General features: G+C 29.9%; 3 protein-coding genes and 1 long non-coding RNA gene across 8 annotated transcripts; 1 reads left to right on the top strand and 3 right to left on the bottom strand.

Annotated features, from left to right (window-relative positions):
• Positions 1-1,103: 1,103 nt before the first annotated feature.
• Positions 1,104-2,008, top strand: LOC142645565 (uncharacterized). Its single transcript, XR_012846674.1, has 3 exons — positions 1,104-1,207; positions 1,294-1,788; positions 1,894-2,008. It is a non-coding gene; the product is annotated as an uncharacterized LOC142645565 (long non-coding RNA).
• Positions 2,009-4,107: 2,099 nt separating this feature from the next.
• On the bottom strand, positions 4,108-6,041 carry LOC113791971 (mitochondrial nicotinamide adenine dinucleotide transporter SLC25A51-like). The gene is made up of 3 exons (XM_075822121.1): positions 5,651-6,041; positions 4,994-5,582; positions 4,108-4,928 (listed from the first exon to the last, which is right to left on the bottom strand). Exons 2-3 carry the CDS (start codon positions 5,480-5,482, stop codon positions 4,419-4,421), a joined length of 999 nt encoding a protein of 332 aa, XP_075678236.1. The 5' UTR covers positions 5,483-5,582; positions 5,651-6,041; the 3' UTR covers positions 4,108-4,418.
• Positions 6,042-6,183: 142 nt separating this feature from the next.
• On the bottom strand, positions 6,184-15,816 carry LOC113791969 (uncharacterized). 5 transcript variants are annotated; one of them, XM_027341826.2, is made up of 6 exons: positions 15,727-15,816; positions 10,569-12,158; positions 8,008-9,243; positions 7,816-7,940; positions 6,849-7,761; positions 6,184-6,777 (listed from the first exon to the last, which is right to left on the bottom strand). In XM_027341826.2, the coding sequence occupies exons 1-6, from the start codon at positions 15,779-15,781 to the stop codon at positions 6,767-6,769; spliced, it is 3,930 nt and encodes a 1,309-aa protein (XP_027197627.2). In that variant the 5' UTR covers positions 15,782-15,816; the 3' UTR covers positions 6,184-6,766. The 5 variants fall into 5 exon arrangements, with proteins under 5 accessions (XP_027197627.2, XP_027197626.2, XP_075678222.1 ...); XM_027341825.2 differs by having other exon boundaries at positions 8,002-9,243; positions 15,727-15,815; XM_075822107.1 differs by lacking the exon at positions 15,727-15,816 and adding an exon at positions 13,781-13,817 and having other exon boundaries at positions 8,002-9,243.
• A 905-nt stretch (positions 15,817-16,721) lies between these two features.
• Positions 16,722-17,957, bottom strand: LOC113791972 (casein kinase I-like). Its single transcript, XM_027341829.2, has 2 exons — positions 17,361-17,957; positions 16,722-17,296 (listed from the first exon to the last, which is right to left on the bottom strand). The coding sequence occupies exons 1-2, from the start codon at positions 17,896-17,898 to the stop codon at positions 16,830-16,832; spliced, it is 1,005 nt and encodes a 334-aa protein (XP_027197630.2). The 5' UTR covers positions 17,899-17,957; the 3' UTR covers positions 16,722-16,829.
• Between the last annotated feature and the right edge of the window lie 110 nt (positions 17,958-18,067).

Here is an 18,067-nt window from a genome sequence, read left to right as displayed (position 1 = left end):
TGAAAAAGAAACCATATGTCATCATAATGATGATTATAATTATTATGTAGGATATAACGGAAGCAAGACCAACCATGAAAATTTAAAAAAAAAATACCAAAAACTTTGTCTTTGCAAGTTGACATCAGTCTTTTTTTTCCTTCTCATAAAAATCCATAAATCCAAGAAAAAAATACAATTTCCATTAATTTCTGGTATTTTCATTCTGAATGAAATTTAAAACACATAACCATAAAGGATTTTTGGGTCAACACGAATTTATAATGACAAACTTAATGAACAAAATGATTCGAAAAGATTCATTTACATCCATAAAAAACAAACAAACACTATAGAAAAAAAACAAAGATAATCCAAACAGTGTGTGTGTGTGTGTGTGTCTAAAGCTTAAAACAAAAGCCAACCAAAAATAAAACAAAAAAAAATGATCTAATTATACTCAATTTATAATTAACCTGTTTGATTATGGAAACACACACACACACACCTTTGTGCTATGATATTTTTTTTTGAAAAAAAGTTTGATTACTTAAAATAGAAAATGCAATTCTATTTCATTTAAAATTTAAATTTTTCAACAACAAAAAAAATTCAACAATTAAAAATTCTCATTCTCAACATTTTTTTTTTTGTTTCGTTTTGTCCATTCTAAAAAATATGAAAAGAATTTTCCATATTCATTTATATTATGATTCACAAATGTTTTTTTTTTTGTCTTTGTTTCAATTCTGAAATAAATATAGAGGAACCTTGGCAGGATGTGTATGGCGATCACATATATAACATTTGCTTGTTTTTTTTCTAAAGTATCTGTTGTTATTCTCTCTTTTGTTGTTTGAAAACCGAAATTTAAGAAGTCAACTAAAAAAGAAAAAATATCCATTGAGAAATAATATTCAAGTCATGCTTGATTGTTTGTTGTTGATTGTTATTGTTTGTTTGTTTGTTCGCTCACTTGTTTGATTGTCGATCTTATCATATAAACTTTATTTGTTTCTTGATGTTTTTTTTGTTGTTGGTATATTTCATTTGAATTTACATCAAATGCCTTTTTTTACAAAGAAATTGTCGTTGATTTTTTTTTTACTTTCTCTTGTAATTTGAATTCGTATATGTGTAAGCAGTCGTTTCGAATCAGAATGACTCAGCGTAGCCAATAGCGAGAACACTCCCAGATTTTTTCATTTGAATAATTATTCTGTTGTAGGTAAATTTTATTGGTTAGTTGGTTTATGGTGATTGAAATTGAATTTACATTTTGTTTTTTGTTTTTTGCACAATTAATCGTGACAGAATCACATGTACATTTTGTAAAATCACGCATTGATTGATAATGTTGTTGTTGTTTGAAAATTAAAATTAAGAATTCCGATAACAATGAATATGAGATGAACCAGCACATTTTTTTTTGATGATCATCGATCAATTGTGGCCATGATGAATCGATGATGAATAAATGATGAGAAATGAAAAAATGAGAAAAAAAATCTGATCTTCACTTACTTCTCGAACGAAATAAGAATCAGAAATCAATTTTCTATTTGAGCGATTTTTCTCATGATTTTATTTTACAAAATTCAGTTTGGAATTGAATTCAAATATCAAAAATTTTCAAATATTTTAATAAAAAACGAAATCCCATCATTAAAGTTGAAAAACCAGGAAATCTGGACCTGAAAAAGAAATAAGAAATTGGAGAAATGTTTAAAATTAGAATATCAATAAATACAAATATTTGTTTATTTACAAGATGTAATACAATACATTACAATAAATCACTCACAGCAGGTAAGTTGTTCGTGATTATCTTTAGCCATCTTTGATCATCATCATTATTATCATTTTAATCAAAATATGTCCTCAATATCAAAACTATACGGTACTGATTTCAAGATATGATAGGATTGTCTCAACGCAATCTAAATATATAAAAAAAAGAAGATAAATTGGTGAATTTCCCACAGGCTATTTATTTGTTTAATTGGTAATCAACGAAAATTTTTTTTTTTCAAGATTTTCATCATCTGGACATTAACTGGATATTGTAGGAAAACCAACGATGCCATCAAATTAGTACACCGCTACAATATTAATCATATAAGATGAACAACAAAAATAATCACATTTGTTTATCGATAAATGATGATAGGGATAAACATGTTTTTTTTCAGTCGATTTAACTATCAACTACTGATTGTGATAATGATAACAAAATAACGAGTAGATCGTAAAATATTAACTTTCTACATAAATGATTCAACGATTTAATCTTGAAATGTTTCATTGAGTTTATTAAAAAAATATGATATTCATATGAAAACATATTTTAAGTCGAATTTTATTACTATTTTTCTTTTCTTTCCATAAATCTGTTATGTTAATATCGGTAATCTATCCTTAAATTTTTTTAAGGAGATTTAATATTTTTTTCTATTATAAATGCAACAAAATTTATTAAATACTTTGAAAAAAGCATTTTTTGATTAATTTTTTTTGCAGCTCACTTAAATCAGTGGCTGAATTGAATCAAAAAAATTTTTTTTGTCCATATACTAAAAATAGAAAAAAAATTCATTTATTTTCACTTTTGAAATCATCCCATATCATCGTTATGGTTACGAATTTTTTTAATGTTCTAAATTTATACACACACATGAATCAATGATGGTTTTGTTTCGTTTGAATGGGATATATACCAGTGATTATCGATGATCAAAAGACTGTTGTTGTTGTTGTTTAAGTATTTAGTGGTCGCTTTTTTCTCCTTTCAATTTTTCATTATCCATAATCAATTTATGAAAAATAAGTTTACATAGATTTCACTCATTGACCGAATCATTCATATAAAAGCCACAAAATACAAACCAAATGGAACATTTTATCTGATCAAAAAATAAATCGGAACTATCATCATCATCATCATTGGACATATCATTACAGTCAAGCAATAACCAGGAAATTTAAAACGAAAAGAAATCATTTCCAAATCATTTTGAAATATCTGGAAAAAATATCAAAAAAAATGAAAAAAAACCGATGTGCACATACATATGAAACTCAAAGTTTTTTATTTCATTCATTCATTCATTTGTATAAATACCTAGTTTATATTTAATGAACAATTTGTTCATTTTTTTCCATTTCATTCAATCAGATTATAATCATTGTGAGAAAGAGTGAAATGATGTTTTTTTTCTGTGCATACAGTGTGTGTTGCTGGCCTTTGGCCAGCAGCACGCATACTGCTTCAGCCGTAGATTCTGGCAGATGAGCGGCTACGCCGCCCATCTCCCAAATCTTTGGCTGAAGTTTTGTTCTTGCGATCGATCCAACTATTTATTCATTCGATACAATCAATTATTTGTTTTCTATCCATTTGTTTCGGGTTTCACCGAAAATCGGTCCAAAAATATTGAAAAAATCGCCAAAGATAGCCACAAATATTGGCGCTTCACTTAGTTCCTCCCGGAAAACCTAATTGCACAAACCTAACCTAACCTGCTTAAGGCCGCGGTCCCATTACAATGAGACCGGGGCCTAAGCGTTAACAATTGTTTCTATCCCGAGGCCATTCATGTTGCGCACGATGTTGCGCACATTGACTTTTTCTTCAGACCCTTTCTAACACATTTGTGTATTAAAAATTTCCTAACACATTTCTCTGTGCACGACACTCTCGAGAAGCTTCGCTTCTCGTGTTTATTATATAGATACTATTTCATTTTTTTCCCATTTACATTCAACGAAAAAAAATGATGTTTACTTTCATCGATAGATTTAATAAGATAAAAGGAAAATGCCATACAAAAAAAAAAAATAACGAAGATTGATTTGATCTGGTCGTCATCGTCATCATCATTTCGATCACTTCCAGTTACGTTTCTTTTGTTAATATAATGCTTCAAACTATCAATTCGTCATTCAACACTTCTGTCTGTCATTGTCTATTCAAATGTAAATGAAAATAATAGAATACATAATGTACATTATTAAACTATTCACTTAACTGGAAAAAAATCTATCTTTTCCAATCTAAACTAATCAAATAATAAATTCTTCCCATATCATCAAAATAGTGTTTGAAAATTCTTTTATTTTTTTTCGAGTAGATAATAATAATTCAATGAAAAATTTCAATGTTAAAACAAATATAATGAAAATAACAACAATTCAAAGCATTCTAATCCAATAAGATTTTTTTTTATATTAAAAACAAGATTAATCAACAAAAACAACATAGATAATTGATAACGAAATTATATTCACAAAGACTAGATACAATGATTTTTTCAACTTGTAAATAATTTTTCATTGTTCGACTTGTAGGTTCATTCTTTCAGTATGACCAAACAATAAATTTTACAATTCAGAATTTAAATTTCTTTTACATCAATATGAGCTTATTAGGATGATGATGTTCATCTGTTATGGAGATCATCATTTTGTTGATTCTCGGGAAAAAATAACTTATGGAATAATTCATAACAAGCATTCACAATACCCCAGGATAAAAATGAACGGCTATAATTAATATGAACACCGCGTAATAATCGGCGAAGATTGCGATCACGTTGATTGTAAATATCAATAGCCGCTTCAAATAGATTTAGATGTTTGGCTCCCGGTTGCTGGGTTTGCATTCGTGTACGAACCACATTTAATGGATAAAATAATGTAGATATTAATGCACCAACAATCGAACCAGATATAAAATCTTTTATCATTTCAGTCATGTATGATTCGTTGTTATCGACATTCTGGGGTAGATGATTTTTGATTTCATTCCGAAACGAAAAAAATAGAATGTTTGATGGGCCATTACGTAGAATAATGGCGGATAAACCACGATAATATTCCTTTATACCGTAAATACGTAATTTTTTGAAGGCATCCACTGTATTTGAATAACGATTATGAAGGCGATCATCCTTTTTTATTAAAAACAAAAGTAACAAATCATTAAATAGAAAATTTAATCAAGCAAAATATTAACCTGTAAGAGCATTTGCACTCGTTCAAAAGGACACATAATAGCTTCAGTCGAGCCAGCTAAAAAAGCGGACAGACAAAAACGTGCATATGATGGCAAGAAATGATCAGCATAATGATCTAATAATGAATGATAGGTACCAAATGTTCCGAACATTATTGATAATGTGATTGAACGCTGTATTAACGGTGGTGCAATGCCACGATAAAGACGACCGATTCCTTCAGATTTTAATGTAGCAGTAGCTTTACGAACAGATTGTCCATGGAGCATTTGACGAAAAATTAATTTATTAATCGGAAACGTTGCGTAAACATTTACAATAGCAGCACCAAAACCACATAAATAATCGGATAGTTGATAACTATTAATTGATGGATGATAAACAATCTGTGTAACATTGTTTCCAGTTATAGATATAGATGTTGTTGTACTGCTATGAGGATGATGATGAGATTCCTGATGATCATTTTTATAATTTAATCTATTCATTTTTAAAGACTGATAACGAAATTATGAATTTTTATATATTAGACTAACAGCTTCGAATGGATACTAATTCATCCTCAATTACGTTGAACATAAACACATGCTGTAATGAAAAAAATGAATGAATTTTAATAAAATTAGATAATGATGATGTTCTAATCTTAATCTTACTTTTAATTTGATTTTTAATTTTATAACAATCAGTTTGTAATAGTTCTAAAAATGGCATGATGATGATTATTATGAACCAAATTAATATCATAATTCATTGTAAAATTTGATGATTTTCTTTTACAATGATATGAAAATGATATAGCTACCTCATTATTATGAAACAATTTTTTAAAAAATAAAACGAATTAATTAAAATTTAAAATTTTTTCGATCATTGTCACAAAAATGTCGAAAAAATTTCTTAGGAAAAAGTTTAATTCAATAGATGAGTATTGTTTTCGGATTCAATATGGAAAGACAAATTCTTTGAATTACAAAAGGTGGAATTATTTGATATAATTAAATTAAAATGAAAACAATTTATAGCTCACACAGCTGATCAACATTTACAATTGGAATAACGGCAAAAATTTTACAATATATCAGATAGATGGCGTAACAATTAATTGAGAGTAACAAGTGTTCCATAGTACCGGAAACCATTTAAACATGAACATTTTTCTTTTAATATGTAAAACCAGAATAAGAAATAGAAAGAAAGGAAATTTTATTATAAATTTATGATATCTGTTCTATAATATTTGAATCGATCATTAAACCAAAATCGACCGACACCTAAATGAATGCAAATTATTATGCTTAAATTATATTGAATGAGCAAAAAAAATTTTTGAAGATAGAAAATAGAGAAATCTTCAGTACATATAGAAAATATTTGAATATAAAAAATGTAAATGTCACATTAGGACAAACATAACAACTAATCAAGTGAAACAAAGAGTGAGCAGCAGTTGAATGGCACAAGTTTCACGATTTAACGATCATTGGATTTTTTTCTGATTTTTAATAATAATGATAAGCTGAACAATATAGGTTGATTGGATGATTCGTTTAATGATAAGATCTTCCAAAGTTAGTCCTGAAGAGGATATGAATCAAATATGAAAAAAGACAGAGATGTAACCATAGTCCTTGGTATGAAATTTACGAGCTGATTTTTGTTAATTTATGGTTGATTGTCATAACAATTGGACATAACGTTTGGCAGTCGATGTACTTGTTGATTGTCTTTTAATAGCATTTTAAGAATTTCAATTCAGGTATTGATGATAATCAAGAGGTTTCTGTTTGTAAGAATATCATGTTTGTAAGAACCATCAAAATAAACTTTAACGGATAAATTTGAAAAACTAACCCTGTGTCGATATAGAGGAATAAAATTGTTGATTCTGTTCATTATCATTAGTATTATCAGTTGCTTGCTGCTGCTGTTGATTAGTACTATCCGGTGATGCTGGTATTGAATTATGATGATTCAAAAGACCTAGACTTTCATTACTGATTATAGCTGCCATTGTATTGTCACTTATAGTATTTGATCCCAAATGATGAGTTAATTCAACTCCGCAATTATTGAGATAGGAATCACCGCCGCCAGAAGCCGCATATTGGACATGTTGAGAATTTGGGCTAACTCCTGAAACTGCAGCAGCCGCTGCAGCGGCGGCTGCTGCCGCTGCTGCAGCCATACCACTGATTGATCCCGAGGTTCGTGCAGATCCGAAATTGTTGCCACCACCACCATTCGTGCCACCAAAACCTATGCTACTTTGATGGGCAATATTCGATAAGCCAACAAAAGATGGCTGATGATGATGGACAGGAGTATGAGAATTGTTTGCGAAAAGATATGACGGAAGTGTGGATAGAAATTGTTGCTGTTGTTGAGAACTGGCTGAAACTAGACCATGCCTTAAAATAGTTGATGCAGAGACTGGAGCTGTAATTGCATGATTACCAGCAGCTAACATAGCTGAACTAGCAGCGCCAATATTATTAACATTGGCAGCTACGGCAGCGGCTGCAGCAGCAGAATTATTTTGATGTATGATTGATGATGACGTCGGTGTGTTTGTCATTGATTTTGGTTTCCGTTTCCGGGTCTGAATTTGATCTTTTTTCATTGTTAATGGGCGAGAAACGCCATGCAATTTGAAATAAAGTCCACATGCGTTACAAACAGGATCACCATTATTATTTCGACGCCATAATGATGTTGTCGTTGTCGTACAATTTGAGCATTTCATTCCTGTGCGTCGATTTGTACTCTGTGAGAAGAGAATAAATAAGGATTTTACAAATTAGTTTATTTTAAAACGTACCGATAGTCGTCGTTGATTTCGAACCAGTGGGCGGCTATTGCCATTGGATTTATGATAAAGACCACATGCATTACATAAATAATGGCCAGTACCATCACGACGCCAGAGAGGAGTAGATACAGCGCCTAAAATGAAAATAATAATTTAATTTTTGGAAAAATTTTCATGCAAAAAAACTGTACTAACTCTTACCACAATTGACACATTCACGAGCATCATTTGAGAAAGCGAAATTCGATAATGAACTGGATGGTGATGGTGATCCAATGATAGCGGGATTTCCATTGGGAGTTCCAGCATTGTCGAATGTAGCCGCATACATTGGAGTAGCATTGAATGTTGGACTTTGTACTGCACGACTACTAAGTGATCGTTGAGAATTTGGAGCGAAGAGACGCACGGCTGAATTAAGAGCAGGATTGAATTGTTGCACAACTAATTGCGGTAGATCTGATTGCGGTGATGATGATGAGTGATGATGAGCAATATGATGATGATTCAGATGATTTGCTTGAGATAATCCTGCAGCTAATTGCTGTTGTTGCTGATGATGATGAACAACAGCGGCCGAATTTTGTTGAGCGATTGAAGAATTCTGATGATGATTATGATTTAGAGCAAGATGGTTATGCCCATTATTATTATCAATATTAGTTGTTAATCGAACAGGAGACAAATGTGAACTAGCATCATTGCTATAGACAAAGTATGGTGATACTTGTTGCTGTTGTTGTGCCAATGTTGTTGCGATCACTTGTTGCTGTTCATTATCATTAATCATGACAGAATTCGAAGCCGAGACTCCAACAGAGTTTTTTGCTGTTGATAGAAACAGATGTCTAGATGTCGAAATTGATGTGGAAGGTGAAGATGAAGATGATGGCGGTGTTGAACGTGGCGGTGTATTTGTTATTATATGTTGTTGTGATCGATGCTGTGGTGAACCGTTTTCCGACAGATTCATTACAGGAGGAGTTCGATTGACAATCGTTGAAGATCCAGATTGAGATGATCCATCACCAATCGATGGTGATGTCGATTCGTGTACCTGATGACTGTTATTATTATTGTGTAAAGGCGATGAATTATTTGATGTGGTCAATGTCATGTTGGATTCTTGAATTTGATTCGATGAATGATTATTATAATTATAATTAAATTGTTGCTGTTCAAGGTCAGATAATGAATTGAAGTTCATTGATGGTGAATAATCGGATTGTGGTTGTGTAGAAGTTTTTTCATCAATCATATCCAATTTAAATGTTTTTCGTGAGGACGGTTCATCTTCTTCTGAAGATGAGTGATTTTGATTGTCGAAAAAATCTTGTTCATATGATATCTTACGTTTTGTTGGGCGGGTAGTTGATGATGTTATCGAAGGTGGTGATGATTGCCAGGCAGCTGGTGAAGTGTTAACGGAATTATATTCTATTTGTTTACATTGATTGGAAAGAATACAAGAATTATCATCATTATTAGAATGATTAACATAATCTTTTGAATCCGATATATTGGTTAACTCGGTTAGGATTGGTTCGGTTCGATTTTGTTCATCGATAGCACTCAATCGATCGAATGTCGATGAATTAGAATCATTGATTTTATTATTGATAAGAGTATCAAAATTGACATAATTCGAATCACAATCAATGTGATTCAATGATGTCTTTCGTTCAATATCAATATTATTATTGACGACAATTGTTGTTTCTGTTGTTGTCGTTATTGCTGATGCCTTTGTCGTCGTATTCAATGATTCGGAAATAGGATAAAGGAAATGTTGGCCAACCTGATTTTGTTGCTGTTGTTGTTGTTGTTGTTCTAACACTTGTGGTTGCAGTTCTGTATTGACAATCAACTTTTTTTGAGGTGGTTGTGAATCTTCAGTACAAACACCGCCAAAGGAATTGTTGTTATCCGTTCGATAAATAAAACAGTTGTCGTCTTCGGCGTTATGCTTTTTAGCGATAAACGATTGTTCTGCCATTGAAAGCCTTTTTTGTTTTTCATCATCATCATCACCAACATAATTAGGGTTACTGTTATTTGTAATGATAATTTCATTTTTATTTTCATCCCAAAGATCTTCGCCTAGAATCCATTTTTCCATCACATGAATTTCTTCATCGGTTGTTTCATTTTTATTGTTAGAATTATTAACAGCACAAATTTTATTGAATATTTCTGCTACTTTGGATGTTGGATCTTTTGGTTTAAAATGAGCGGCCGGAAAAGAATGCCAATTCTGTTTGCTGCTATTAAGTTGGCGTATGAACATCATGACGACTGAATGAATATTGCAACAAAAAATTTTCTCTCTATCTCTCTCTCTCTCTCTGTTTTTTTTCAAATGTCAACTAGCAGGGTCTTTTTATATATGTCTTAGTCAAGAGCGATGACTAAGACAACCTTCCAATGAAATTTTCAGACAACTTCGGTTGATAACAAGTTGTAAAACAATGTTTGTCTCTGTTGTTGTTGTTAGCATTAGTCACCTGTTCCATTATTTTTGATTTTTTTAATACAAAAAGATTTTTAAATTTAAAAAAAATTAACAATTTTTTGGGGTAAATGAGTCATTTTTTCAATGTACTGATACTAATTCTGTAATTTTCCATCTTTAAATGAGACTTTTTTCAAAAATAAACAAGATCGTTTGAAAATTTTAATCAAAATCGGAAACCGAACCACACGAGTTAATATCGGAAGAAAAATATTGAATTGTCAAAAATATTTGTTTTATATATACAAACCTAGATTATTGAAATTATAATAAAATCGTGTCTTTTCACTAGTTAAAGCATATTCATGTGTTGAATTGAGATCATAATTTTGATGATGTATTGATTGATCATTAATTTTATCAAGATCAGGTAAAATAAAATTCACAAATTGTTTATCTCGTAGTAATGAAAAATCATTCACATCACCCATTTGATGTTCGTTAAACTTTGGCGTAATCGACACTGTTGTTAGTTTTGTTTGAAAGCAGCGATCATCATCAATTGTGGATGTAGTAGAAACAATGCTTTCATTTTTGGATAATAATGATGATAATGATGATGATGTCTGATAGTTCAAGAGACAATTTGTCTTGTTGTCGTTATTATTATGGCTACTATGTAGTTTATTTGCGGTTATTTGCATCAATAAATTTCTACCTTCATCATCATATTGAATTTTGTCCAAAAATTTAGTCGGTCGCTGCTGACAACCGAATCTATTCGAAAAACATGCAGTTAAATCATCGCCAACACCAACAACAGCAACAGGAGTATTTTGTTGTTGTTGTTTAATCGATGATTCAGTTGTTGTTGATATTTCTGATTGTTGTTGAGGTCGGGATCCTATCAAATGTTTATTTGACGATAATGTTGTTTTTACTAGGTCAACAATAACGGTAGACGGTGGATGAGATGATCCATACGATTTTGTTGTTATATTGGTGTTAAATAAATGATGATCATCATTGCCATCAGCAACAAAGCGATTATTTTCAATGATCGTCGGCGACGATGGAGACGATATTATCAATGATGATGGTGATGATGTTTGATTGTCATGTGCATCACATCTAAAAGTCGAATCATGATTGGGCGCCAATATTATATCCATATTCAATGTCGATCTTGATTTTTGGTCGATTATCGTTGTCGCTGTTGATGCCAATGAAGACCGTTGCTGTTGACACTGTTGTTCCATTATCTTCTCAGTCATATTATTATTGCTACATATATTTTGCTTGTGTATCATTGATGCTTTACTGTTGTAATAATTCAGTTTATCATTCCAATAATCTTCATAATCATCCTTATCATTATTGGTAGCTGCAGCAGTTATAAATGCTGGTAGTTCCATAATTGATTCATACGTCATTAGATCATTGCAGGTTGGTGGTGGTTGTGGTTTTTGGAGATGATAATCATGATCATTATCAGCCGAGATTTTTCTAATTGAATTAACTGCCATCTTAGGCCATTGAGATTTTGTTAATATTTGGTGATGTTGTACTGCATCACTATTATCATCAACCATACAAGCTGACAAGGACAATGATGATGGTTTTGATAAAACGTTGGTAACGGGTACTAAAACGCCATTATCATCATTATTATCAATTGATTCAGGTATATCGTTTAAAATACAATTTTGATCCGACAATCCATATTGTTTTTGTTTTCTTTCAGTGACAATTTGCTGTGATTCATCTGAATCAGTTCCATAAAATGCTAACATAACATTCGATTTGACCAATGCATTTTTGGTTAATTTGGTTTTATCATTAACATTACTGCCATTTGTCTTTTTGGTTAATGATGATGCGCAATTATGAAATGACATTTCTAAATAACAATAAAAATAAAATTTGAATTAGAAAGAATGAAACAAGATTCATAGTGAAATTTTTCAAGAATTTTTTCTAAAATAAAATAGAAAAAAACCGCCGAAATTTCAAATAATAATGCAAAATATAATTTTTATCAATACGCGCATACAAAAACAAAAATGATATTCATTTTTGCAACAATTTTTATTCATTTTTCATTCATCCAATATAATCACGATTGATTTAATAATAAACATTAATGACATTGAAATGAAAACATATCCACATCAAATAAGATTTCTCTACTTTTCATATCTTGAGTTTTAATCCGCGGATGAAAATTATTGTTGAACGATTTGACTGTTAATTTTTCATAATCATTGCGCCGCAATCACATGAAATTTGAATTCGAAAAGAAAAAAAGAACTTTGAAATGTATCATAAATGGTTTGGAAAAAAAAAACTTTTATCAACTGTGAAACAAGATGTTTCCGGATTATCATCTAATCGAACGATTTAGAATCAAAACTGAAATATAGAAATTTTTTTTTATTCATGCCAAATAGGTTAGTAGGTATATGACAATGTTATAAACTAAACTTTTTTTTGATGATACGGCAGTGGATTGACAAAATTTTCAATGACAAAAAAAATGAATAAAAATCAAAATGATATCATCAATAAATCACAATCAATCAATGATTAGAGATTGTGAGTCTATACTGTGAGAAATTTGCATCTGAAATTTTTAAGAAGCTTCGCTCAAAGCCTATGAATTTTTTTTTGTTGAAAATAATCGAATAAAAAAATAGATCAAATTATCCATTTTAAGGGTAAACTTAAAAAAATTATTGCCTACAACCAAAAAAAAAAAAAATGGCATGATTATGACTTTGTTTGAAGCAAAAAAAAAAAAAAAAATTGGCGTTTCTGTTTGTTTTATTCTTATAAACAATGCCATTCAATTTATGAAAATTACCAGATAAAAATCAAATTTATTTATTCATTCATTTTTTTTTGTTAAATTACAAAACCTAAAAAATAGGCGTATTTTGCGTATCCGATTGATGAAACCCTACAAAAAAAAAAAAAAAAATTTGGCAACCAAATTGGCAAAATTTATCAATAATATTCGTACTTTACAACGAGAGAGGTGTGTCTTAAAGTATTTTCCTCAGAAAAAAATGAATCTATAAAGAGTTTTTCTCATTATTTTGGGTCTTATTTGGAAACAAACAAAAATTTTGCCACAAAAAAAATTTGATCAAACCAGCCAATCAATCGTTCAATAGATTGTACAAAGATAAGATTAGACAAAAAAATTAATAAATACGATTGAATTGCGTAATAACCATTTTCACATATATTAATGGTTTCAAATTGTTAATATTTAATAATAATGAAAAAAATCAAATAACTACTAAGCTAAGTTAACTGGTTCGATTTGTTTATCTACAACATTCATTTATTGATAACGGGATATTATAATATCTAAAACATAGACATGTTAATTTAATGGACAAAATCTTAAATTGATTGATTTGAGATTTAAGCTAGAATCACTTAATATCGAATAGTCTTATTGCTGATGATGATGATGATTGTTTGCATATGTATAATTTGGTTATTCAAAAGTACCTTTAGAAACAATGGAATGCATATTAGGTATAATTTGACCAAAATTCATTAGAAGATAATTTCATCACACACGATTAGATTCACAGTTAAATTATATATTATTCTAATAAATAAACACAAAGTTAGTCATAGTTGGAGGTCGTAAATCATGATCAAAAATAAAAATCAGGAATATGAATGTAAATAATATTTCCAAAACATGATTTGTTTTGAAATGTTATTGATTGATTACATGTCCTAAATACCATCGTTTGGATGTTTTGTTAATCAACTAATGAATGTTGTAGCCTAATGAATGTAATTAACTGATTTAAATCTAGTATATAAAGCCTTCCTAAATTATCATTCAATCATCGAGTATTTTGGAGATCTATGATCTTCATATGCTTGGTCAATAAAATATTTTATTCTAAATTATATCCCGTTTTATCATTACAACGCCAAAGCTGCACACACAACATTCGAACACGTAAAGATTTACGTTGAAGTTTCCATTTATTAGTTACAAGCCAACAGGATGTCAACAGTGGGAATCTTCAATGTTTCAATCAATATCTGTTCGTACAACACACCGCCCAATCAATTCAAGTAAAATGAAAACGAAATTTTGAAAATTTTAACCAAGCTGATTGACCAAATTGTTTTGAAAAACTAAGTATCGTTTCATCAAAGTTTTCAATATCAAATTAATTCAATTATCAAGATTTAAATTTCAAATTGTTTCCAAAAAAGCTCAATAAAGCGGAAGATAAGCGTTGAGGTAAGAATCTATCAAAAAAGAGGCCTCCGAAAATATGCTGTAAATCCTTGGCAGCCTAAGGGTAATCAAATTCAAATTCAAATTCAAAATAAATGTTCAAAACCCCGATAAAGCTGAAGGTAGGCGTTAAGGTACGCACCTCATCAAAAAAAATGGTTCACCAAGACACGCATCTTTAATAGCTTGAGAGCAATCAAAATGATCAAAATTTTATCAAGAAAAATTGAAAAATCGTATGAAAATTTTATGTGCAATAAGAAACGTTTTGACAAATGATTTGTATCAAAAAACTTCAAGAAATTATCAAACTGATTTATTGTTTTGCTGAACTGGTTTTCCAAAATATTTCCAATATCGTCAATATTATCCCTAAATTCCACACACCAAATACTTTACACAGATATACTGGATTATCTGTTAACAACATCATTGCAGTTATAACCATGGAGCTGATGCAGGAAACAACAACAACTTGATCCGGCCAGCCAGCATCATCTTGAGCGAGGGGATGTAAATAATATTTCCAAAACATGATTTGTTTTGAAATGTTATTGATTGATTACATGTCCTAAATACCATCGTTTGGATGTTTTGTTAATCAACTAATGAATGTTGTAGCCTAATGAATGTAATTAACTGATTTAAATCTAGTATATAAAGCCTTCCTAAATTATCATTCAATCATCGAGTATTTTGGAGATCTATGATCTTCATATGCTTGGTCAATAAAATATTTTATTCTAAATTATATCCCGTTTTATCATTACAACGCCAAAGCTGCACACACAACATTCGAACACGTAAAGATTTACGTTGAAGTTTGTTGTTACATGAATAAACTCATGTAAAAAGTACATTTTAGTGAGTGAGAGATTTTTTTTAAAAAAAACAATCATATAATGACACTGTTATGAGTCAATCATGAATTTTTTATTTATCAACAAATTAAATCTGGAAAAAAAATGTTAAAAAACAACTCTCTTGAAACAATAGTAAATTGTTGGTCATCGATTCAATGCAACAATGAAAAGAAAAAAAATGGTGTCTCATCATCAATCAGAATCAGAATCTTGATTCTTGTTGAAAACGCACAAAGTTTTCCTCTTGAATGTTAGACAACATTCATTCGAAAATATAATAATTTACTGAATCAATTTGATTAATTTTTAAAAGTTTAAAAGTTTACCTTCATAAATTTGAAAATTATTCAAATAATCATTATTCTGGAACAAAGCACACATGAAAATGAAATGAACAAATATTAGTGAAAAAGGAAATGGAAAAAAAGAAGCGAGTGAACGAGCATTATTTTCACTAGTGTCGCCCTCTTATGTTGCCCAATAGTAAAATATTGTAGGAACATTTTTGTAAGAATCATAACAAGAATTTTGATATCGAACCTCAAAAAAAAACAAAACAAAATCCATAAAAAAACAATCACTTACCATTGTAATAATATTGATCACAAATTTTAATCATTATTTGAAGCTTTTTTTTAGAAAATATCAAATTCGGAAATAATTGTTCACAATTTATCACTTAGTTCATTTGATTTGAATGGTCAATTTATGATTTACTTTTTATATTCTTCAAAATGAACTGGGTTCTTCATTGAGGTTTGTTTTGTTTTGTTTTGTTTATTTTCTTGTTTGAAACAATCCATTCTAAGGCGTGTTAAATGAAAAGGGTTGGATTTTCTCAAGAAAAAATTCGAATAAAATAACGGTAATTGATTTTTTTTTTTTTTAGAATTGCCAATTCCGAATATTGTTTTCTCACGCGTTGTTCAATTAGTGTTAATTTATGTGTTTACTACTTATTCGTCGTGGGTGATTATCAATCTTTTTTTTATGATCTTTATATGTGTGTTTGTTTAGTTTGGTTTTTCAATTATCGAACCCAAAATTATCAATGACCAACTCACACAGACACAAGATCAAGGTCAGACCAAATTTTATTAGCAAATGAATCAAATGTTATTCACATTTTTTGTTTTGTTTTGTTTTTGTTTTGTTTTGTTTTTGTTTATTGATATAGCGAACTGGTATGGTCAACGAATGGGTGGGTTCACTATCAGATTCAATCAGTTATTGACTGATTCATTCAAATGATTATCACCATCATTATCGATTGTGGACAAATTATCAAGTAAATTTTCTTTGAATTTATTTATAATTTAAATTTAGAATATTTATCATCAATTGATAAGAGTAATGTTTATTTTTTCACTTATTTTTTAGTGGGACAATAATTTTTGAGATTGTAAATATTAAAAAAAAAATTATAATTTTAAAGCCGTTTATTTTCATGTCTTGGTTGATGTGATTGATCCCAATCATAATAATTATCATCGGCCGTAATACCCATACGAAATAAGACATATCGAAATTGGTTCATCATCTGTCGATAAGGTGGTCGTTCATTGAAACGAATTTTTTTTACCAATTCAAGAAAATTTTCATATTCAATCGGCATGTTTGAACAAAGTTCTTTACTTGATGTTGTCATTTTAATTATACCGATCTGTTTGGTTCGTTCACGTAGATCGGCAACATTTAATCCTTGCCATGGTAATTGGCCTTTATGTAAAAAGATTATCATATAAAGTATTGCTTCAAGATCATCTCGTCGACTTAATTCACGACCCACATGATTATTGACACTAATATAACGTGCTGTACCAGTTACGCCTTTACCTTCCACATAGCTAATATGACGATTATCTTCATTAATGTACCTTTTGCAAAATCCTAGATCTACATCCACATAAAGAAAATAGTTTATTTAGTTAAAGTTCAGTGAAATTATTATTTTTCATACCTATCATATGGACTGTAGCCCATTTTGGCGTATTGGGTTGACCAAAAAGAAAATTATCTGGTTTAACATCACGATAAATAATACCTTGACTATGTACATATTCGAAAATATTAAGTATTTGTATCATTAATTTGGTTGTCGTAACCAATCCAAAATGACCACCACAAATTTGATTCATTTTTAACAACGATGGTCCAAGTAGATCCATTACTAGTGCACTATAATTTTTACAAGGACCAAAATAATGTATTTTTGGTATGAAAATCATATAATTTCCTAATGTTTTATAAAATCCATATTCTAATGGTAATTGTGGTTTATCAATATCAGCTCGTTCAACTTTAATGGCTACTTTTTCACCAGTTTCTGTATTCGTACCAATATAAAGCGAACCGAATGATCCACCCGTTACATAGTAGCCAACTGTGAATATAGAATTACCCACACGTTGATTGGCCAATACAGCTGGATCGCTTAGTGAATCCGTTCCGGATGCCATTTGTGTCCGTATACACATTGTTCTTTTTACATATTTCATTTATAACTATTTTCATTATACATTGTTAGAGCTTTAATTTAATTGAGAACAAAAAAAGAAAGAATAATACATTTTTATTGATTGATCTTAATTCGATTTTCGAGATCAAACAATTTTAATCGTTGATTAGAACTCAAGTATTGTCTAGATTTAATAGTTTTTTTTTGAT

This window comes from Dermatophagoides pteronyssinus, unplaced genomic scaffold, assembly GCF_027571235.1.
Source record: "Dermatophagoides pteronyssinus isolate colony J.1.1.1.1 unplaced genomic scaffold, Derpt_VIB-CSIC_2022.12 sq0015, whole genome shotgun sequence".
Lineage (NCBI taxonomy): Eukaryota > Metazoa > Arthropoda > Arachnida > Sarcoptiformes > Pyroglyphidae > Dermatophagoides > Dermatophagoides pteronyssinus.
Note: the sequence above shows the minus strand (reverse complement) of the source record. Positions and strands in the feature narration are given on the sequence as shown.

Coding starts and splice junctions, on each gene's coding strand:
- LOC113791969 (XM_027341825.2), bottom strand. CDS start 15,781: ATGTGTGCTTTGTTCCAGAATAATGATTATTTGAATAATTTTCAAATT. Junction 12,159..15,726: donor TAATTTTCAAATTTATGAAG/GTAAACTTTTAA, acceptor ATTGTTATTTAG/AAATGTCATTTCATAATTGC. Junction 9,244..10,568: donor TTATAATTTCAATAATCTAG/GTTTGTATATAT, acceptor GTAAACAAATAG/AATATAATTCCGTTAACACT.
- LOC113791972 (XM_027341829.2), bottom strand. CDS start 17,898: ATGAAATATGTAAAAAGAACAATGTGTATACGGACACAAATGGCATCC. Junction 17,297..17,360: donor GGCTACAGTCCATATGATAG/GTATGAAAAATA, acceptor ATGTGGATGTAG/ATCTAGGATTTTGCAAAAGG.
- LOC113791971 (XM_075822121.1), bottom strand. CDS start 5,482: ATGAATAGATTAAATTATAAAAATGATCATCAGGAATCTCATCATCAT. Junction 4,929..4,993: donor GAGTGCAAATGCTCTTACAG/GTTAATATTTTG, acceptor TTAATAAAAAAG/GATGATCGCCTTCATAATCG.